The sequence below is a fragment of the Octodon degus genome, unplaced genomic scaffold (genome assembly GCF_000260255.1).
Source record: "Octodon degus isolate 3935 unplaced genomic scaffold, OctDeg1.0 scaffold00045, whole genome shotgun sequence".
Lineage (NCBI taxonomy): Eukaryota > Metazoa > Chordata > Mammalia > Rodentia > Octodontidae > Octodon > Octodon degus.
In genome coordinates this window covers 10,971,098-10,994,311 of record NW_004524621.1, presented here as the reverse complement: position 1 = coordinate 10,994,311, position 23,214 = coordinate 10,971,098, and the positions used below count along the sequence as shown (strand labels likewise).

The following is a 23,214-nucleotide window of genomic DNA, read 5'->3' as shown; positions in this document are numbered from 1 at the left end:
CACATGCCAGCCAGACCCGCCCCCTGGTGGGCTGAGCTGGCCACACACACAATAAATAAATGTAATAAATAAAAATAAATAAATATTAAAAAAAAAGAGTCTGGCATGAGCTTAGTGTTTCTCTTTACCTTTATAGCACTCACGGACTTGTCTTGATATAGGATAGCTCACTCCTAGGGAAGAAGTCTTAGACATGCTTTCAGCACATGTTTTCTGTGGTATTTAAATCTAGCGAAAAGCATAATATTGTCTTAAGTATTTGGGGTTCAGGGACTGCTGGGGATTGAGCCCAGGGCTTTTGCACTGAGCTCATTCTCAGCTCTTTGATTTTGAGACAGGGTCTTGCTAAATTGCTAAATTGCTTCAGGTCCATCTATTTCATTCCTCCCAGAATGCTGGGATTGCAGGCGTGTCCTACCATGCCCAGCCTCTCAGTAATTTCTTAAGTGATGGAGAAAAAAGTTTGAAAGTTCGAATTCCTGGGCCCCATCTAAATTGTTCACTGAGTGATCTAGTAATTTCACTTTTCTGGTTGTCCTTTTCTTATTTTTTAAAATAAAGATGGCCTTGTTTGTTTTGGTAACTTTGTGTGAGGACCACTGAGCTAGGACATACATAAAATGTGCTTTCTAGAAAACATGAGGGTAGAGCACTGCAATACAGACTGTGATGAGATGCCTGCAGAACTTCCGTATAGTTGCGCAACTGGAGCTTTCTGGAGGCACCAGTGGCAGCCATTGCCCTTGGCTGTCTACAGATCAAGGAGTAAGACTCTCCAGGATGCAGAACGTACAGTAATACTATGAAATCTGTCATAAGAGCGCTTGGCCCTTAGAGTAAAATCTGATGTAATCCCTCTGTAAAAGCTAAAACCGTATAACTTTTAGAAAGGAAAATTTTTATGACCTTGATATGGGTAAATATTTCTTAGGATACAGAAAACTTTAACCCTAAAAAGAAAGAATGATAAATTGGACTTCATAAAATTAAAAACTTCTGCTAACCACAAAAATGGGGCAAGGAGCAGCTATACACTACAGTTGTTGAGACAGAAGTGTCCCAGTGCTTTCCTCTGGCTGTCCAGCTGCCAAGATTGAATAGAATAATTTGGGGCAAGGGCAGAACTACTAAGCCACAGATTGAGAGAAAATATTCACAAGATAGATCTCTGACAGAGGACTTAACTTAGAGTAAGTTTTAAAGATCCTATAAGTCAATAATAAAGTACAAACAATGGGTCATTTTTAATAAATTGTCCATAAATAATGCACATCTGCCAGGCTCTAAGCACTGTGTAGTAAGTTCTAGAGACAGTGCTTATCGGTCTCTGACCTCTGGCCTGCATTCTAGTCCAGGAAAAGCTGTGTAAACGTAAAATAACCCACATGCCAGTGCCCTCCAGCCAAGGGCTCCCTTCACCTCCCTGTGCATTTTTTTTTTACTTCTGGTTCAGGTGACTAGGTTTCTCTCTTCTGTGCATGTTTTACGTGGATGACCCATTAGTGATTCTGTGGGCCAGACCATAAAGTCCTATACTGTATGTATATTTGTGAATGTCTCTTGAAAATGGTGCTTTAAATACCTATTAAAGATCACAGGGGCCGGGGAGATGGCTCAGTGGAATAAGCGCTTCCCTGGCAAGTGCAAGGGCCTGAGTTCAGTCCCCAGTTCCGCAAAAAAAGAAGATGATCACAGACATCTGTAGCCCAGAGGTACTCTTAGAATTAATGCTATGTGTATAAGAAATATCTCTGCCCTTCATTTAATCCAGTTCTTGAAATTATGGCCTGGAGTTTAGGGGAAACCTACTACTATATGTAAGGAGAACAGCCCTCCTTAAAGAAAAATATTGCTTAAATTATGTATATATAATGTATACAAATTAGAATATAGAGATGAAGCAAAAAATCCAAAGTTAGTAGAAATTGATACTCTTTTATTGTATTCTGTTTCAGATTTTTTCCACACATACAGGTGTTTTTTTTTTTTTTGTTTTTTTTTTAATGTACCATATTGCCAGGCATGGTCATACGTGCTTATAATTCCAGCTACTCAGTAGCTGAAGCAGGAGACCCACAAGATCAAGGCCAGCCCAGACAACTGAGAGACCATGTCCCAAAATAAATGCTTAAAAGAGTTGGGAATATAGCTTAGTACTCCCCAGGACCTGTGGGGGGGGGGAGTGTATCATGCTATATATGCTATTTCTAATCTGCTGTTTTCAGTTAGTATTCTGTGAACATCTTTCCAAGTCAGGAATCATATTAACAAGACTTTATTATTGCTGTTGTTTATTATTTTGAGATAGGGTCTCAACTGTGTTGCCTAGGCTGGCCTCGAACTCCTGAGTTGAAGGAGTCTTGCCTCACCCTCTTGAGCAGTTGGGACTACAGTGTGCACCATCCTACCCAGCTAATAAGACATTATTTTAATAACACTCTGTTCTGTACTTTTTATTATTTTTGGAATTTTAGTGTCCCCAAGATTTCAACTTTATTATCTTTATAAAAGCATATATATTTGAGCCTAAAATTTTGTTGGTGAAAGAAGAGGGGATTATTGGGATGAAAATAATTAAAACGCATTATATGCATGTACCCACATATCAAAATGAATCTTGCTATTTTGTGTTACTAATATGCACTAAAGCAAACAGAAAATTTTACATCCATTTCCCCTCGTTTTTTCTTTCCCCTTCTTCACTCCCATTCCTCATCTTCAAAAATCTACCTTCTAGTTACCTGTCATTGCTCCATTTTTGTGGGTTACACATATAAGAGAAAAGGGGGAAAGGAGAAAAGGGAAGAAGAGAAGAGGGAAATTATCTCATGTGCTTTATAGCCAGGCTTTCTAAAAAGTATCCCCGTCTCTCTCCCAGGTGCCACCCTTGTCTCTCATCTCACGCTCACCTGGCATGCAAACACCACCCCTCCTGTGCTTCCCACTGACTTTTCTTCACTCCTCCATGCCTCTTCCTAGAAACATCAATCTTTAGTTTCTTGTTTTGACAAAAGTTTTATACAAGCTTTCTGAGACATAACTCACATACCACAAAACACTATGGTTTTCATATTTCTGACTGTGTAACCATCACTACTGTCAGATTTCATAACATTTCTTATCTCCCCAAAAAGAATCTTCTGTAGTTTTTGAGTTCCCCATTCCCTACCCCTTGGCAACTACTAATCTTTCTATTTCTATGGATTTGCCTGTTCTGTACATTTTGTATAAATGAAATCATTCAAGGAAGCTTTTTGTGACCAGCTTCCTAAATATAGCATGATGGTTCATTCAGGTTGTAACATATACCAGAACTTCCTTTTATCACTGAATAATATTGTTACATATATATGTCACTTTTTTATCCATTCATCTATTGAGGAATATTTGAAGAATATATTCCTTTTTTTCCCCTACTGCCAATACTGTTACTATGAACATTTGTATACAAGCTTTTGTATAAATATAGTTTTTGAGTGCTGGGAAGATAGCTCAGTGGCATAAACACTTGTTTGGTAAGTGTAAGGTACAGAGTTCAATCCCTAGTACCCCCCCAAAAAAATACATATATAAAGTTTTCATTTCTCTTGGGCATATACCTGGAAGTAGAATTTGTGGGTCTTGTAACCCCATGTTTAACATTTTGAGGGGCTGTCAGGCTGACTTTCCAAAGGTGTGCTTCGCTTACAGTGCCCTCAGCAATGTTTGAGGGTTCCAGTTTCTCCCTAACATCATCAACACTTGCTATTTTCTGTATTTTTGTACTTTAATCATCCTAATGGGAGGGAAGGGGTGTCTGATTGTGGTTTTTATTTCCCTGATAACAAATGATGTTATCCATCTTTTCTTTTTTGCTCATGGGTACTCCATGTCTTCTTTGGAGAAATGTGTATTTAGATTCTTTGTGCAGTTTTCTGTTTGCTTTACTGCATATTAGTAACACAAAATAATGAGATTCATTTTGGTATGTTGGTACGTGCATATAATGTATTCTGATTGTTTTCATCCCAATAACACCCTCTTCTTTCTTTCCCCCTCTCCAATCCCTTTCCTCATCTACAAAAGTCTACCTTTTATGTTCCTGTCATTGCTCCATTTTTGTAGGTTACATGCAGAAGAGAAAATATCCAATATTTAACTTTTCACCCATTTCCCTATAAATGACATAATTTCATTCTTCTTTATGACTGAATAATATCCCATTGTGTATATATACCACATTTTCTTTACCCATTTGGCTATTAATGGTCATCCAGGTGGTTTCTGTTTCTGTGTGTGTTTGTTTGTTTAAAAAAGGACCTATGTAGTCAGGGCTGTTGAATTCACTATAGAGCCCAGGCCGGCCTGAAACTCACAGCGATCCTCCTATGTCAGCCTTCCAAGTGCTGGGATTACAGGCATGCACCCCCATGCCCATTCTACATTCTAGCTCCTGTGAATTGCACTACAATAAACATGGGAATTCATATATCACCATGAGATAGTGTCTTTAATTCTTTTGGGAATCTACCAAGGAATAGAATAACTAAAACAAATGGTATTTCTACTTTTGGTCCTCTTCCCTATCGCAAGAGATCTGCCCCTAGTCCCCTTCGGTCCATTCTTTATTATTCTGTTTGTACCTTGCCTCACTCAAATGAGAGATGCTATAAATATACTATATTTGAGCTTGTGTGTCTGGTTTATTTCAGTCAATATTATATTTCTCAGGTGTATCCATTTCCTACAAACATCTCAAATTTGTCCTTCTTTATAGCCAGGAAGCCTTCTGTTATATATAGATGTCACATTTTATATATCCATTTGTCTGTTACTGAGTATACAGGATTTAGCTACTATGAGTCATGCATGTATTGCTGTAGAGTTATGTCTTAAGCTCTTTGGGGAAGATATGTAGCAGGGGGTAGCTGGGTCATATAGAATGCCTAATTTCAGTTATTTGAGAAATCTCCACACTGTTTTCCATAATGGTTTCACTAGTTTACTACCACCAGTAGTATAAGAGGGTTCCTATTTTACCTTAACCACACCAATATTTGCTACTGTTTGATTTCTTAATAATTGCTTTTCTTTCCAGAGTAAGATGCAATCTAGTATTGTTTTAATTTGCCTTTCTCAAATGGCCAGAGCTGTTGAACATTTTTCATATAGTTTTTGGTCATTTATACTTCTTCCCAGCACCACTTGTTGAATAGACTACTTTTCCACTAAAATATGCTTTTGGCCTTTTTGTCAAAGATGAAATAGCTGACTGTTTCTGTGGGAGTTTCTATATTCTGTATTCTATGGGCCATGTATGTTTTGGGTCCAGTGCCATGCTGTTTTTGTCACTATTGCTTTGTAGTATAGCTTGACGTCAGGTATTGCAAAGCCTCCTGCATTGATTCTGTTGCCAAAAATTGTGTTTGCTGTTCTAGGTCTCTTCTACTTCCATATGAATTTTAGGATTGCTTTTCTAGTTCTGTAAAGTATGATTTTGGTATTATTGAGCTGCATTGAATCTGTGTAACCTGTTCTGGGAGTATGGCCATCTTGAAGTTTTGTTGTTTTTTTTTCATCTTGAAGTTTTTCTAATTGGTTGGTTTTTGTTCTTTGGTTTAGTTTGGTTGCTTGTTTGTTTTTTGGTGGTATCAGGGATCAAACTCGGGACCTTGCGCTTGCTTGGCAAGTAGTTATTCCACTGAGCTATCTCCCCCGCCCATGGTTTGGTTTGGTTTTTTGAGACAAGGTCCACTATTGTAATTCAGGCTGACTTTAAATTCAATGTATAACCCAAGTTGGCCTCAAACTCAGTGATCTTCCTGCCCCAGCCTCCTGAGTGTTGGGATTACAAGTATGCACCACCACACCCAGCCTTGCCCAGTTTGATATTATTGATTCAATGTTTTGATTTGCATTTTCCTAATGGCTGACGATATTGAGCATTTTTATCATATACTTATTGGCCATTTATAGGAGGCTAAGGAAGGAGGATTGCTGCAAATTCAAGGCCAGCCTGGTCTACACAGTGAGTTCAAGGCCAACCTGAACTATTTAACCGAACTCTCAAAAGACAAACGAGCAACAACAACAAAACCCAAACCCATATTAACCTTTGGCCATGTTATGATTTCTTTTGAGAAGTGTCTGTTCATTTACCTACTTATTGATAGGGTTATTCGGGAGGGTAGAAGTGTATTTTTTAATCTATTTTATATATTATAGGTGTTAATATTTATCAGAAGAGCAGATAACAATGATTTTTCTCTTAATCTGTAAGTCACTTCTTCACTCTGTTGTTTCCTTCAGTGCAGAGGCATTTTAATCTGATATAGTCTCACTCATTTGATTGTTTTCTTCTAGAAATTTCATTGTTTCCAGTCTTATACCTAGGTCTTTGATCCATTTGGATTTGATTTTAGTACAGAATGAGAGATAGGGATTTAGTTTTAGCTTCTATATGTGTATATCCAGTTCTCCCAGCATTTCCATACCAGGGAAACATTAATTTTGTTATAAAGGTGCATTATTATAGATGTATAGTACTCACGTTTACTCTATAGAATATTTCTATTGATGAATCATTAATTTTAATTCTGAGTTTTATTCTATTAAACGAGTACTTAACAAAAAATATCAAAAAATTTAAGTATTAAATTTTTAATATTTACTGAGTGTTTATAAAAATGTCAGTTTTCAACCTCAACATTTTTGGTGTACACAGTCTAAATGATAACATCAGAAATAAATTCCTTGGCCAGGGATATATAGCTCAGCGTCACAGCACCTGCCTAGCAAGTACAAGGTCCTGAGTTCAATTCCCATACCAAATAAATAAATAAATAAATAAACTACAATGAAAATACCAATAGAATACTACAACAAAAATAATCTTCATCTGAGATGAATATACACTTCTCAGAGGAAGAAATACAAATGGCAAGTAAATATATGAAAAAATGTTCGACATTATTGGCCATTCAAGAAATGCAAATTAAAACAACACTGAGATTCAATGTCACCCCAGAAAAAAAGGCCAACATCAAGAAGTCAGCCAATAACAAATGCTGGAGAGGCTGAGAAGAAAAATGAACCCTTCTGCACTGTAGGTGGGAATGCGAACTGATATAACCACTATGGAAATCAGTGTGGAGAGTCTTTAAAAATGTAGGTTTGGAGATCCCATTCAAGTCAGCTATTTCCCTCCTGGATATTTTTCCAGAAGAACTGAAAACCTCATACCACAGTGATATATGTGCACCCAAGTTTATAACAGCACAATTTGTTGTAGCTAAATCCTGGAAACAACCCAGATGCCCATCAACTGAAGAATGGATAAATAAGATGGGACATTTTTACACAATGGAGTATTATTCAGCTATAAAACAGAATAAATTTGAGTCTTTTGTCAGTAAATGGACACAATTAGAGAATATATTTTTAAGTGAAATAAATCAGACCCGCATGTGCAAACATCATATTGTCTCCTTAGTGTGAGAATCTGAAAGAGAAAAATGGAATCTGAAGGGCACAATAGGTACTGGGAAAAAGGAATGAACTTGTTCAAAAGGAAAGAGTTACTGAGTTGAGGAGAAGGACAGGAGAAGGAGTGGGGGAAAGGGATTTATCTATGTATGTAAGCAGGATGGTTTGGACAACTGTGCTGTCCATTTCTGCTAGTCTGTGGAAAGGAGCAGTTAATGTTTAATTTGTTTGATCTCCTTTTTCAATTGTTTGTACTTTTTCTCTTCTTAATTTCTTATACATTTCTTTGGGTTTTTTTTCTCTTCTGATTTTATATGCATATATCTGGTAATATGAATAACTGGTTGGAAGACAACACTATGTATTACAACAAATAACATAAAATTCATATTACTCTGTTAAGTGAAATTCTGTATCACTTATAATTTTTTGCCTTACTTATAATTTATACTCTCTTTAAAAAATAATATTGGGGCTGGGGAGATGGCTCAATAGAATAAGTGCTTGCCTGGCAACACAAGGGCCTGAGTTCAATTCCCAGTTCCACCAAAAAAAATAAATAAATAAAAATAAAAATAAAAAATAATCTTATTATACCTAAGGTAATCTTCCCACATGACAATATCACATTCTATACACACATATCACTTACATTGACAGCACAAATGTTTTGCTTTCTTGGCTTTTTTATAGGACATATTTGACATCTCATTCTTCTTACTATTTTTGAGAGGGTTCTTATTATAAAATATGTAGTTATCAGAAGCATAAAATACTGACAAAATTCTTAATATATATTGCATGTTTAGAGTAAATGTCAACATTTTCACATCAGCTGTGTATTTACTTATAAAACCTGAAAGATCATATCAGAAGTAAATTCCTGGGGCCAGGGGCCGGGGAGATGGCTCAGTAGAATAACCGCTTGCCTGGCAAGCTTAAGGGCCTGAGTTCAATCCCCGGTTCCGCAAAAAAAAAAAAAAAAAACAAGAAGTAAATTCCTATATGAACAACAATAAAAATGCCAATAGAACTCTACCACAAAAATAACCTTTGCTTCACCTGTCACACCCCAGGCAGTCCTCACACCTGTCAGCTGTGTACTGCATGCACACACCTCACTGACACTGATGGCACGTGTGCTTAACCTTCTGTCTTGTGTGTTAAGCTATTCTTGTCACCTCTCTTGACTTCCTGTTCTGCCAGGTGCTTCCTACTAGATTGTAAAATGTGCACTTAGCAGGAAAATAAGTTGTCAATAAAATAAAATATCAAATACGTAATGAGTGCTTAGAAGAGACATCAGTATTTTCACGTCAAATGTTTACTTGCTTACAAAACCTAAAAGAAAACAGCAGAAATAAATTCCTGTGTGAACTACAATTTAAATATGAACAAAAGCCTACAGCAGAAATATTTTTGCTTCAACTGTCTTAGCTAAAGCAGTTATTTCAGTCAGTGTTTTTCTAGAGAAATACATATAACACAAGATATACAAATGAATAAAAACTTACAAGACTGGCTTATAATAGTCACCCACACTTTGATGAGGAAGCGTGCAGAGAGCCTCTGCATGCTGGAGACTGAAGGATTTAGTCCAAGGTCTGGGGCTCACTACAGTGTCCCATACAAGTCCATATCAGGAGGCCAGTGCATCTGCGATGGAAGGCTGGAGGAATCATACTGGAAGCCAAACGGTCTGCTCTAGAAGGTTGAAGAGTCTGCCATGGAAGCTGAAGAGTCAAGCTGGAAGCCAGAAGATGACATCCATGCTGAAGGCAAAGACTGGAGCTCCTCTGAAGAAACAGAAGCAGATCTGTCCTTCCTCACTTATCCTTTATATCATCCAGGTAACAAGCCACCCTTGGGTATAGGATTGCTGAGCCAGTTCAGTTAAGCTGCTCTTAACTAACATAGTCTGCCATTATAGCAGTCTTCACACATAAAAACTGCATCTTCCATACACATGTATCACTTAAGACGGATAGCACATATGTTTTGTTTTCCTGTTCTTTTTTAAAGGGCACAGTTGATATCTTTTTGGGTTTCCTGTGTCATAAGAAGTCTATGAAATAGTGCTTCTGCCTGTTCACCTGTCAGCTCACTAGTGTGCTTGCCAATTTTTTTGCATAGACCACTGGGCAGAAACATTTTGGTTTTCTTCATCTGTAAATGTTCTCTTATGAATTGCAGTCCCAAAATTCTAAGAAAATTTCTCCACAATGCTTTGCACTTGTTATTTTCTTTGTAAACTGTCAAACTATTTATGCTGCATGTGTTTAGGATCAAGTAAAACATAACCATTGGCCAACATTTTGTGTTTCAGGTAACGTCGTAATTGCTGCCATAACTCATCAACATCTACTCCACCTCTGGTTTTGTTATGGAAAATTACTATCTCAGGCTTCCATTTCAGGGTTTCCCTATCAGTGTTTCTACCATGGGCAGTGCTGACATTAGCAGTATCACTTTTTTCTCTTTGACATATACAAGGCCAATATTATATCTTTCTGAAATCCAAAAATTGTTTTGCAATTGCAACATTTCCTTTGGAATTTCTGCTTCATTCCTGCATACAGTTCCTGCACTGGTTAACTTGAGCTCTGTTAGCAAATGTAAGAGCAGTTGGAAACTGGGAAGTCAATTATCAAATTAGTTCCGATTAGTTTGGGAGATGGGAACAAGTCCATTCATAACATCATTTGGCTTATTACTATATGAATAAGGGCCTGGTGGCTGAATTCTATGATAAATTTCTCAATTGAGAACACTATAAGGCCAGGTGTGGTGGCACCCGACTGTAATCCAAGCACTCAGGAGGAGATGAGACAGGAGGATCCTTGCAAGTTCAAGACCAGCCTGGACTATGAAGTTATGAAGTGAGCCCAGGGCCAGCTTGAACTGCATAGCAAGACCTTATCTCAAAAAGACAAAAAAAAAAAAAAAAAAAAGAAAGAAAGAAAGAAAGAAAGCAAGCAAGCAAGCATAATGTCTTTACATCTCCAAGGGCGTAAATTTTTATGCCATATTTTAAAGATTTTGAGGAAATATACTGCCTGAAGCCTCAGCAACCATAAAATGCTACAAGACATTCATTAATAATCACATACTCAGATGGTGTCCCAAACCGTGAGCAGATAGCAGCCAGATTATCAGTTCTTTTTCTTTAAAACTCAAGCAATTTTGAAAGAAATCAAATCTCCTTAGTGTCGTTATTCTACAAACCTCAAATCTGTGAGGTTACCATGAGAAAGCCCTGCTAAGTACAGCAGACCCATGTATGCTTTCAGGTCAGCTAGTGAGGTGTCAAAATAAGTACATTTTTAGTATGGTTATTAGTATATACATCTGTATATTTAACAATATCTTGTAACATTTTGTCTGTTACAAACAATTCCCAACCTTGAATGGCAGTGCTGGCATTTTATCCAATAGGTTTCACCCCTGCCAAGATCTTCACTGTATTTTTAGACCTAGTTCTAACATTAGACCGTTCCATCTGGTTGTGTGACCATTTTGTACCATTTAAGTCAAATGTGCACTCACATTGCTGTTTTCTGCATCATCTGAATCGAGGAGGTCCGCACTTCCCTGTGTCTATATCGGTGGACTCTTGCTCCATTTTACTGTCACAGGAACATTGGTTCACACGGCCAGTGTCAAAGTTATTATCATCTTCCTCATCCATGCATGAATGATCTGATGGGTCACTTTTCTGTTTTGCTTTGCTTTGCTTTTTTCTGTTTTGAGGCCTTGTCTTGCTATGTAATACAGGCTAGCTTTGACCCTACGTATGTAGCCCATGCTGGCCTTAAATTCACAGTAATCCTCCTACCTCAGCCTTCCTAATGCTGGGATTACAGGCATGTACCAGCATGCCTGCCCTGATGAGTCACCTTTGACCACCCCAAAACTTGCAAATCTGGTTTTCCGTGTGCCATGGTACTGAGCTGGGCTACTTCTACCAGAAAAAAATCAAAAGAAAGCTTTAAAACAAATCCTAAATGCACAGAAATTTAGCAATGAGAATTTCATGGGTGAAACTCACCTGTTGCCACTTTGGATTTCCTGCACACACCTCACCATTCATCTGCCAAGTGGGTGAAAGCACGGGTGGGTTTTGCCTTCCCCAGGCACAGCTACTGCTGGGTCCCAGGTACAGCCACATTCCATTTATGGTAGTACAGAACAAAAGAGTGCTGCAAATGTTTTACCCCATGATGCTCAGGTAAACATATGCAGAACCCATCAGATGGACCATTATTGGGTAGAAATCCCAGTTTCACACTTCTGCACACAGGCACACAGCTTGCCTTTCATTTTACCATGTGGGTAAGCATGAGGATTGCTCCCTGCAGTCCCCAGGCCCAGCTGCAGAGATGGGGCTGCTGTTATGCTAAGGTATAAATTTACAGTAGGAAAATGTGGGTGGGTTGTTGTAAACCAGGGTTTTATGTCCCTGGTGTTAATTAAAGAAACGACCTTTTCTCCAACATGTCTTTGGCACCTTTATCAAAAATCAGATGAGTACAAGTGCATGAATTTGTTTTTGAGTCTTCTATGCCATTGGTTACTGGTCTGTTTTTGCAGCAGTACAGTGTTGTTGGGTCAGTATAGCTTTGTAGTGTGATTTGCAATCAGGTGTTGTTCTTTTTGCTCAGGACTACTTTGACTCTTCTGGGTCTTTTGTACTTCCATGTGAATTTTAGGATTTTTTTTCTAGTGAAGAATATTGTTAATATTTTTATAGAAATTGCATTGGCTGAAAACAGGAGGATCACTGAGTCCAATCTGTGTAGCGAGACCTTGTAAGCCCTGTACTAAATACAAAACAAATAAATAAATCTGAATACTACTAAAAAAAAAAAAAGAAAGAAATTGCATTGAATCTGTAGATTACTTTTGAAAATATGCTGTACCTATTTTTCTGAGTTGTTTTTTAATTGTTGAGCTGTAAAAGTTGTAAGTTTTTAATATATTCTAATTAGAAGTCTCAGGTATATGATTTGCAAGTATTTCCTCCATTCTTTGAATTGACTTTTCATTTTTAACCCACATTATCATCAGTACATATTAGCTTACATAGGTTGTATAGGTTTCATTTTAGCAAATTTGTATGTGCATATAACATGCCTTACTCATCCTTCACCCCTCCCTACCCTATGCTCCTCCTGGTTTCACATATTTGGGTGGTTGTTCAGTTGTTCAGTGTATATAATGTATTTTGATCATATTCATTACACATGGCTTTTCATTTTCTTAGTAGTATCCCTTTTTTGGGGGGTGGGGGGTGGAACCAGGAATTGAACTCAGGCCCTTGCGCTTGCCAGGCAAGTGTTTATTGTACTGAGCTATCTCCCCAACCCCAGTAGTATCCTTTGAAGTACAAATATGTTTAATTTTCTGTAGAGTCCAGTTTATGTTTTTTACTTTTGTCATTTGTGCTTTTGGTCTTCTACAAACCATCATCTGGTCCAAGATAACAATGATTTAGTCTTATGCTTTCTTTTATAACATTCTTGTAAGTCATTTTAGCTTCCACCTTTGTACCTCTCTACCCATTTTTCTAGTCAAAACACAAGAGTTTTGAGTCTAACAAAAGCGACTTCCTCTCAGAAAAGGAATGAAGAAAAAAAAAGATTGTAAATACTTTTTTCTTAATTTGAATGTGATTAGATTTAATACAAATAAGGCCAGCAAGATAGCTCAGAGGACTAAGTGCCTGCTTAGGCAAGCAGAGTGACTGGGGTTTGATCCCCAGCACCACATGCTGTTCCAGCCATGCCCCCAAGTGCTCTGAGCCAGCCACCAAGTCTAGAAATGGTAGCGCATGACTGTAATCCCCGTGCCAGGGAGACTGAGAATAGGAGAATCACTATGAGTCCAAGCTATGTAGTGAGACTCTGTGCAAAATACATTAAAAATGTGAGATTTAATACAGATAATTATACTTTACTGTAATGTCTCTCACACAATATTTGTTACCCAGTTGCATTTTTTTAAAATTATTGGGCTGGCAAGACAGCTCAGTGGACTAAAGTACCTGTTTAGGCAAGCTTAGGCAAGCTCAGGAACCGTGGTTCAACCCCTGGTACCACATGCTGCACAAGCCCCACCCCAGGGTGGGCTGAGCCAGCCAGAGTCTGGGTGTAGTGGCGCACGCCTGTAATCCCAGCACTGGGGAGGCTGAAAGCAGAAGGATCACCACAAGTCCAAGCTGCATAGTGAGACCCTGCAACAACCAAATACATTAAAAATATAGAGAGAGATATAGATATAGATATGACCTTGAGCGTATGTAACTCACCTAGCTCTTTCTGTATTCCACATGGGAAGCAGTGGCCTTGTAATCTAAATGAATTACATTTAAGAAATTGGTAGTGTCAAGGGTTTAGTTAAATGATGAATAAGAAAGGTAATGGATTTTAAAGTCACAGTGGGTGAAAGGAAAATGATAGTAATTAAAAAGAGAAAGGGGACTGGGGAGATGGCTCAGTAGAATAAGCACTTCCCTGGCAAGCACAAGGGCCTGAGTTCAATCCCTGGTTCTGAAAAAAAAAAAAAAAAAGGCCAGGGAGATGGCACAGTAGAATAAGTGCTTCCTTGGCAAGCACAAGGGCCTGAGTTCAATCCCTGGTTCCGCCAAAAAGAAGAAAAAAGAAAAAAAAGCCACTGTAAAAAGGGAAAGAAGGGGCTAAGGAGATAGCTCAGCAGTCTAGGCACCTGCCTGTCGGTGCAGGGACCCAAGTTCAATCCCTGGTACTGCATGCTATGCCGAGACCTGGAACCTGGGGTGCACTGTGCCTGCCCCGAAACTAGGCATGGTAGTGCACACCTGTAATCCCAGTGCTGGGAAGGCTGAGACAGTAAGATCACTATGAGTCCAATCTGTGTAGTGAGACCCTGTATCATAAATAAATAAAAATTTTAAAAGGGGAAAGAAGAGGAATGAATGAGGAAAAATTGGACAGGAGGCGGCTGAATGAATGAAGGCTGTTGGGCGCTGGACTTGGAGCCCCAGCAGACTGGAACTCAAGGAGGCCACTCTGCCACAATGCTGCCCAGAGACCAGAGGAGCGCAGAACAAACCCTGTCACTGAGGCCAGACAACCTTGAACTAGAGAAAACTTTAGCCTATTAGAAGTAAAATTGGAAAGAAAAGGCTTTCTAAGGGACTCTAGTAGTGACAGTTTTAGTAAAAACTGAGCAGAGTTTGTGTACTTTAGGTCTGTGCCATGAGCTAGACAAATATTAAGCCTGTGCTAGGCCTCTCATGTTTGCCAGGGCTTGCGATAGCATGATACAGGAGATATAAATAACCCCCACTCCCTGTGCTAGGGGAGAGGGCAACACTAGCCATACTTGCAGGCATTCTAGGGCCCACCTCAGCCTGCATTCGGAAACTTCAGTACAGGATGGCAGTGAAGATGGTAACAATATGTAGCCCAATATGTTGTCAGAGAAAACAGGCATTGTGGAGTTCATAGCAGAAAAGATAGTCACTTAGTCAAATAAATAAATAAAAATTTTAAAAGGGGAAAGAAGAGAAACGACTGAGGAGAAATTGGACAGGAGGTGGCTGAGTGATAGAGTATATATTTCTTAGAGAACTGTAGCTTACTTCTGTGAGTACCTGATATGTTAGTCATGGTTTTGTCCATCTGTAAGTCTATAGCTGTGTATAAGGCATCTCTGTACCTCTCAGTGCCTTGTATTCTTAGTGACGTCACTATCCATACATTTTTTGTAACTGAAATTAGTCATTTACTGTTAAGGACAAAGTGCTTGAAAGAGAACAGGAAAGGGCTGACCCTGAAATCCCCAGACCGAATGTGTTGAAAGAGGCCCAGGCTTTTGTCACAATTGCATGCAGGGTGACCTTAAAATGCAGAGGAACTCAGGATTTGGACCTGTGCAATGCAGAGTGTGGTGGCCTTCCCACCAACCATATCAGGCTGTGCCATCATGATTCTATCTTGCCTGGCGCAGTTTCTTCTTTTGGACTCTTTCTCCATCTGAAACCTCTGTGGGGAAGGGTATGTCCCTGACTTCCAGTGAGGTGACACTAGGATCCCTTTCTTTCCCTTTCTTTCCAGGTGCCAAGCTCTCCTGATGAAATGTGTTCTGCCCCACTGGGCTCTGGGGGCAGTGTCTGGTGCTGTTGATGCCCTTACTCGAACTTTCCAGAATGGATAGTCCTCCAAAGCTGACTGGAGAGACCCTCATCGTCCACCACATCCCCCTGGTGCACTGTCAAGTTCCAGACAGGCAGTGCTGTGGAGGGGCAAGTGGAGGTAGTGCGAGCACAAGATCCAATCCCTTCTGCCCAACTGAGCTGGGTGTCACCCAGCCTGACCAAGACCTAGGACAAGCTGACTCCCTGCTGTACAGCAGTCTGCACTCTGCTCCAGGGGCATCCGCACGGTCTGCAGACAGCACCAAGACTAGAAGCCGAGATGGAAGAGGCCCTGGGGCACCCAAACGACATAATCCATTCTTGCTGCAAGAGGGAGTGGGTGAGCCAGGACTTGGTGACCTATATGATGACAGCATCAGTGACAGTGCTACCCAGCAGTCCTTCCACCTGCATAGCACTGGCCAGCCTACCTTTCATCTCTCTTCTTTCCAGCTGCCACCGTCTGGCCCTAGAGTGGGCAGGCCTTGGGTGGCTACACATGGTCGAGCTGGAGTGGTGGAGGGGCAGGAACAGGACCCAGTGACAACCCTGGATACCCAGCAGCATGGCACTGGCCACTGCTGTCGGCCAGAGCTAGAAGCAGAGACTATGGAGCTGGACGAGTGTGGGGGGCCTGGTGGGAGCGGCAGTGGAGGGGGCGCCAGTGATACCTCTGGCTTCTCCTTTGACCAGGAGTGGAAGCTCAGTTCAGATGAATCCCCGAGAAACCCGGAAGGCTCTGGCTTGGGAGCACAGCACTGCCGCTGCAGTAGCACATCCAGTCAGTCTGAGGCGGCTGACCAGTCCATGGGCTACGTCAGTGACTCCTCCTGCAACAGTTCAGATGGTGTGCTGGTCACCTTCAGCACGCTTTACAACAAGATGCATGGTAATTCCCGCGCCAATCTCAACTCTGCCCCACGGTCTTGCAGTGACTCTTCCTTCTGCAGCCACTCAGACCCTGGCGCCTTCTACCTGGACCTGCAACCCTCCCCAGCAGAGTCTAAGATGTCTTGCGAGTCCCACCACCCTGCAAGTGGAGGAAGGGAAGGGGGCTGTGGCTGTCCCCATGCCTCCTCTCCTGAGCTTGATGCCAACTGCAACTCCTACCGCCCACACTGTGAGCCATGCCCAGCTGTGGCTGACCTCACAGCGTGCTTCCAGAGCCAGGCCCGCCTTGTTGTGGCCACACAAAATTACTATAAACTTGTCACCTGTGACCTGTCCTCTCAGTCATCCCCAAGCCCAGCTGGCTCTTCCATCACTAGTTGCTCTGAAGAACACACCAAGATAAGCCCCCCACCAGGCTCTGAGCCAGACCCTGGCCCCAGTCGGCCCTCTGAGTATTACCTCTTCCAGAAGCCAGAAATCCAGCCAGAGGAACAAGAAGCAGTGGGCTCCTCAGCAGAAGCAGCAGCGGCTGTGGGCCCCACTGTGCTCGAGGGGCAAGTCTACACGAATACTTCACCCCCCAACCTCAGCACTGGACGCCAGCGCTCTCGCAGCTATGACCGCAGCCTTGAGCGCAGCCCTCCTGTCCGCCTGGGTTCACTGGAACGCATGTTAAGTTGCCCAGTACGCTTGAGTGAGGGCCCTGCAGCCCTGGCTGGGCCTAGCTCCCCACCCAAGAGGGTCACCTCCTTTGCTGAGCTGGCCAAGTGCCGGAAAAAAGCTGCAGGTTCTGGCTCCCCTCCACGCCGAGTGAGCGTTGGGGACTCCTCCCAGGAGTTCTCACCCATCCAAGAAGCCCAGCAGGATAGGGTGGGTGCACTGGATGAAGGTACTCTCTGTAGCCATAGCCTGCCACCCATGCCCTTGGGGCCAGGCCTGGACCTACTTGGCCCAGAGCCCTGGTCCACCCAGGTCTGTCAGGGCCCTCAGTCCAATGAGATTCCATCTGCTGGCCTCAGAGCTGCTGGGCAAGGCCCCCTGGCACAGCTGATGGATCCAGGGCCTGCTCTCCCAGGGAGCCCAGCCAACAGCCATACCAAGAGGGATGCAAGAGCTAGAGCTGACGGTAAGGAACTCAGAGGCTAGAGAATACCAGAATACATGCATGGCTTCCTCATAATAGGTCCCTGGCAACTGCTGCATTCATCTGTTATCTTTTCAGTCTAGGGCATGTCTGCTGCACTGGGGTAGGAGCAGGGAAAGAGAAGAGAGTCTTAAAAAATGGCTTAAAAAGTACTGTACAGCATGGCCTGCCAGATAGCTCAGCTGATTAAAGCACCTGCTTAGACACAGGGACTGGGGTTTGATCCCCGGTGTGCTGCGTGGGCCCCACACCCCCAGGGTGTGGTGGTGCACACCTGCAATCCCAGTGCTTGAGAAGCTATAAACAAGAGGATCACTACAAGTCTGATCTATATAGTGAGACCCTGTAGACCCTGTATTAAATACATAAAAAGTACTGTACACCACAATAAAATTTTTTAAAGTATGGGAAAAAGGTACTGTACATCGAAGATAGTCAATCAGTAGGTCTTAATGATCCTGACATATCGGGAAACAAGTAATCAGAAGATTGATTCCAAACTTGAATAACTGGAAAGATTATGGTACAGTAAATAGACTGTAAAATAGAAATAGATTTGCTGAAGAGTGACAAGACATTGAAAATGTACAGTGCTGAAGGATATATACAACAGAAAAGCCACTCTGGAATTAGTGAAGTCCATTCTTTGATCTCTAATGAGCCTGAGACCTAAGCCAGGTGCAGGATGCACACTACAGTTCCAGACACTCGGGAGATCGACGGGGGCCAGCCTGGGCAATGTAGTAACCTTGCTTCTCTACAAAAAATATTGTGACCTGGCCTGCCTCAGCCAGCCTTTACCCTCTCCTGCTCAACTTTATTACATTTTAAGCAATTATTTTATGCCAGTCTCCATGTTAAGATGGTTCTGGTGACAGAGGGATAATGACTGAGACTGAGACAGGCTCTGCCCCCAGAAAATTCCACCTGGAGACAGAAACAGAAAAGAAGACTTATCATTAACATGCAAAGATGGCAATGTATGGTACTGGCCAGTGACAGGGATACCTAAATTAAACTGAAATGTCAGGGGAGGATTGTTTACATTTAAGCCCAGTTAGAAAATAATTAGAATTAGGGTTGGTAGAGACTTGTAAAAATGTCCCAGACTCATAGGATGGTCTGCACAAAGGCATGGTATGGTCTGATACTTTTCCAGGGATTCCAAGTACAATAATTTGGTACAGCCATTGAGGGATGGGCGTGGAACCATGGGCAGATGTTAATCAAAGAAGTGCTGTGTTGTCATTTGGTTTGGTTTTTTGTTTGCTTAGTAACGTGTTCTGATTTGCATTTTAGAAAGATGACTGGTAGCTTCAGTGAAACATGGGTGGGAAGGGGTGTTGCTAAAGTCTTGAGAAACCACCATGTAGACTGGAAAATTATTGCAGTAAGAGTGTAGTCAAAGCTATGTGAGTAGTGAGAGCTACTAGGAAGAATGTGTGGAATTATAAAGCCAACAAGGTAAAGCTCTAAAGACAGTGTGATTTATAAGGTGAACAGAGCAAGCCTTAAAACAGACTGAAGTCTGGGTGTAGTGGTGCATGCCTGTAATCCCAGGCATGCACCACTACACCAGGACTCTGTCACCAGCTCAGCCCACTCTGGGGGTGGGGCTAGCACAGTGTGTGGTGCCAGGGATCAAACCAAACAGAGATCCCGGGCGCTTGCCTAAGCAGGCACTTTAGTCTGCTGAGCTGTCTTGCTAGCCCCAAATACATACATTTTTTAAAAAAGACTGAGATGAATTAGCCAGAAAAGTAGAAGAAAAACTAGAAGATAGTAATATCTGAGGAACCAAAAGAGAAGTTTCAAAAAGAGTCAACCAAATAAAGAACTTGAGGCTGCTTAGCATACAGGGAGGAGCTGGTCTTGTGGCAGAGGACGCAAGGCAGTCTCCCAGGAAGAGGCAGAGGCAGCAACTGGTCAGGGGCTTTGGAAGCCCCTCCCTTCTCAGAGCGCAGGGATCGTTGTGTCTGATGGGTGCTATGACTGGTATTCTGAGGGCAAGAAAAATCCTGGTCAGAAATGGAAAGAAGGGGGCTGGGGAGATAGCTCAGTGGTCTAAGCACCTGCCTGGCAAGCACAAGGATCCAGTTTGATCCCTGGTACCACATGCCTGGTGGCCACCAAAACCAGCTGTGTCAGTGCCCACCTGTAATACCAGCTCGGGGAGGCTGAGACAGGAGGATCATTATGAGTCTCAGCTGCGTAGCGCAACCCTGTACCAAATAAATAAATAAACGATTTTTTTCGTGAAAAAAAATGGAAGGAAAGCCATTAAAAGTATTTTTTCTACCAGATAAGATTTTTCATAGCAAGATACTACTCTGTGTTATAGGCTCCAGTGACCTGCAACAGAGTTCTTTCCTTGACTTCATTTATTCCTTTTTTCTTTTGTCAACTTATGAAAAAATAGTTCATAACAAAATAATAAGAGGATAGCAATAATTAATTTGCTGTGTATCATAATCTTAAAAGTAATTATTCAGAGTATAAAACATAGACAAAAGAGACTTATATAGAAGATACAAACAATAGTTCAATTTTCTTTTCAGTAAAATGACACTAGTAGTATAAATGAAACAAATTAGCATTATATTAAAATATTTTTGAAACAACAGAATAGGTAATTTGGTGAATTATTTAACTTGTTCCTGTTTCCTATTTGTAGAAAGGAGCTGAGAAGACACTGAGATCCTGAGCCTAGGTTCCTGGGTCCTTCTCACTGATCTACATCCCTGACCCTTTTAAAATATTTTTATTTTGAGACAGGGTTACACTAAGTTGCTACTTTGCCCAGGCTGGGCTCAAACTTGCAGTCCTCTTGCCTCAGCCTCACAGAATGCTGGGATTACAGGTGGGTGCCACCGCACCCAGCTAAATTTTGCCATATCTTAATAAAGTTTGATATGTAAACTGTACTTGAGTTAACTTGGGATATTTAATTGATTGCAAACTTAAATGTGAGTCAGCAGTTTGGAAAGTTAAAATCCTAGATTTCCTCATAGACTTCAACAGGGAAGAGTTGATAACAATCTATACTCCTGAACCAGAGAATGCTCGCTGCTATGCTCTGCTCCACATCAGTAAATTTTAAGAAAAAAAAAACTAAGGCTATTTTACCCAGAGCAGAGCACAGGTAGGTGAACACGCTCTGATCCACATCTCCAGTTTTCTGAAGGGCTGTCATATAGCATAGCGAGAAAATGTGTTCTCTGTCTTCCTTGAAAGTAAAACCCATGCCACAAAGTGGCCCCCTTCTTTACCTGATCTTACTCTTCTGCCCACATCATGTCCCAGGAGCCTAGGAGGGAGGGTTTGTGAGAGTAGCACTAAAGCATTAATCCAGACATGTTTTATGCAGAGGGCTTATAGAGCTGTGGTGAGAGGACCTACTCAGGCAGCCAGTGTCACCTAAGCCTTGAAATATGATTAAATAAATGGAAAAAAAGAAGACATTCCCAGTGGAAAAAGCAGTGCACTGGGGCTGGAGAGATGGCTCAGTGGTCTAAAGCACCTACTTAGAACAAACTTAGTAAAGCACAGTGGACCGCAGTTCGATCCCCCAGCACCACATGCCAGCCAGCCCTGCCCCCTGGTGGGCTGAGCTGGACACACACACACACACACACACACACACACACACACACTAAATAAATGTAAAAATAAATAAATAATTTTAAAAAAAAAAAAGCAGTGCACTTAAAAATGGGGACAGAGTGGGAAGAGTCGTCAGTGGGCATGATAGGTGTGGAGGTATACAGAAGAGAGAGCAGCCTAATTTGTGACAGGCACATGTACCTACCTGAGCATTTTAGACTTTATTCTGTGGGCAGTGGGAACCACAGAAGAGAAAATACAGTAAACTGGTGTTGTAAGAAACTAGATGATAAGCAATGGCAATTCTGAGCAAGCCAAGAAACTAGCTGATTTATGCAAGATGATTCTGCTGCAGTGAAATCCCTGAATCAAAAGAGAATCCTTCATTGGATTGTTTAGGACCTGCTCTGCTACCAGGCCCTGTTTTAGGTGCTAGAGATGCTGCACTGAACACTATAAAATCCTAATTTAATGGAACTCTTATGAAAAGTAACAGGCAGTATACACATAAAAAGATAATATCTAATAATGAAAAATGCCAAAAAGAAAAGGAAACCAGCGTGTGGCTAGAGAGTGCGTGCTGGAGTTCTGTGGCTGTCAGAGAAGGTCTTCAGGGAGTGGTGCTAGAGCTGTGGCTGAGCAGTGAGATTCAGGCAGAAGGAAGCGCATATGCAAAAGGTCCTAAGTTGTTCATGAATTTGGCGTAATTAAGCTTGAGGCTGGGGAGATAGCTCAGTAGTCTAAACACCTGCCTGGGAAACACAAGGACCCAGGTTTGATCCTCAGTACCGCATGCTGTGCCAACCCTAGAACCCTGGGTGTGTTGTGCCGGCCACCAAAACTGGGCGTGGTGGTGCATGCCTGTAATCCCAGCGCTGGGGAGGCTGAGACAGGAGGATCACTAGGAGTCAGCTGTATAGTGAGACCCTGTACCAAATAAATAAAAGATTTTTTTAAAAAATAGATTGGAAGAAAGTATGACTAGGACCTAGTGAACAAAGGAGAATGACAGTGTGCTCTCTCAGCACAGAGGGGGTAGCAGGAAGGTGTAGTCCGAAAATGTCCTCAGTGCATGATCCTGAGCTACCTCCCTGATGAGGCTGTGGTTCCCATCCCTTGATGTAATGAGATGAGGGGTAGGAAAACCCCGCCTGACACCACTTAATATGTCTTACAATGTGGCATAAAGAATATTGGCTTTAAAGTCAGGCCCTGGCTTGGTTAGAATTGTGGCTCTGCCACTTCCTGGTTGTGTGAACTTGGGCAGATAACTTAATGTCTCCATTTTTTCCTGGCCTGTCAAGAATACTGGGCCAACTTGCCAGCAGCCACAGCCAGGCTTTCAAATGCTTAGGGCACCACCTTGTGTTCACTCATGTCCACAGCATGGAGAGTTTATTGAGAACACAGTGTGTACAGTTACTGACTGCACATAATTCTGATAGTTCTGAGTTCTGGGTCTTGGAGGACACTAACCTAAAGACCGGCTAAAAGAACAAGTGAGGTCCAGTCTCTGTGCAGAGAGAGCAGATGTGGGCTCTGAGTTTTCCATCATACGTGAGCAGGAGGGGCAGGCAGCAGAGGAGTACTGGTTCTTGGCTGCAAGTAAAGAAGTATTTTGCTATGGTTAGATTTGCTCAAGAATGAAATACACTAATGTGAGTGAAGATGGAGTGATGAATAAGCAAAAGCTTGAAGTCAGTAACCTTAATACTGAAAACCTGTAACTCTGACTTTAGGCCTTAGACACAAAGGAAATGGTAGGCTGGCCATGGATTGAAATGGAAATTATTAGCCACACCTGGTGGCACACGCCTGTAATCCTAACACTCCGGAGACTGAGGCAGGAGGATCACTGCAAGTTCAAGGCCAGTCTGGGCTACAAAGTGAGTTCAGGGCCAACCTGGATACAGAGCAAGACCCTGTCTAAAAAAAA

The 23,214-nt window shown here is 41.7% G+C and overlaps 1 protein-coding gene across 4 annotated transcripts in view; it reads left to right on the top strand.

The window, feature by feature from the left end:
- The window catches only part of Rusc2 (RUN and SH3 domain containing 2), an 80,729-nt gene that overhangs the window by 44,937 nt on the left and 12,578 nt on the right, over positions 1-23,214 (top strand). For all 4 annotated transcript variants that reach the window (XM_023715900.1, XM_023715899.1, XM_004631873.3 and 1 more), the window contains exon 2: positions 15,561-17,657. In XM_023715900.1, the coding sequence (XP_023571668.1) occupies positions 15,629-17,657 (2,029 nt within the window). In that variant the 5' untranslated portion in view covers positions 15,561-15,628. The remainder of the gene's footprint in view (positions 1-15,560; positions 17,658-23,214) is intronic.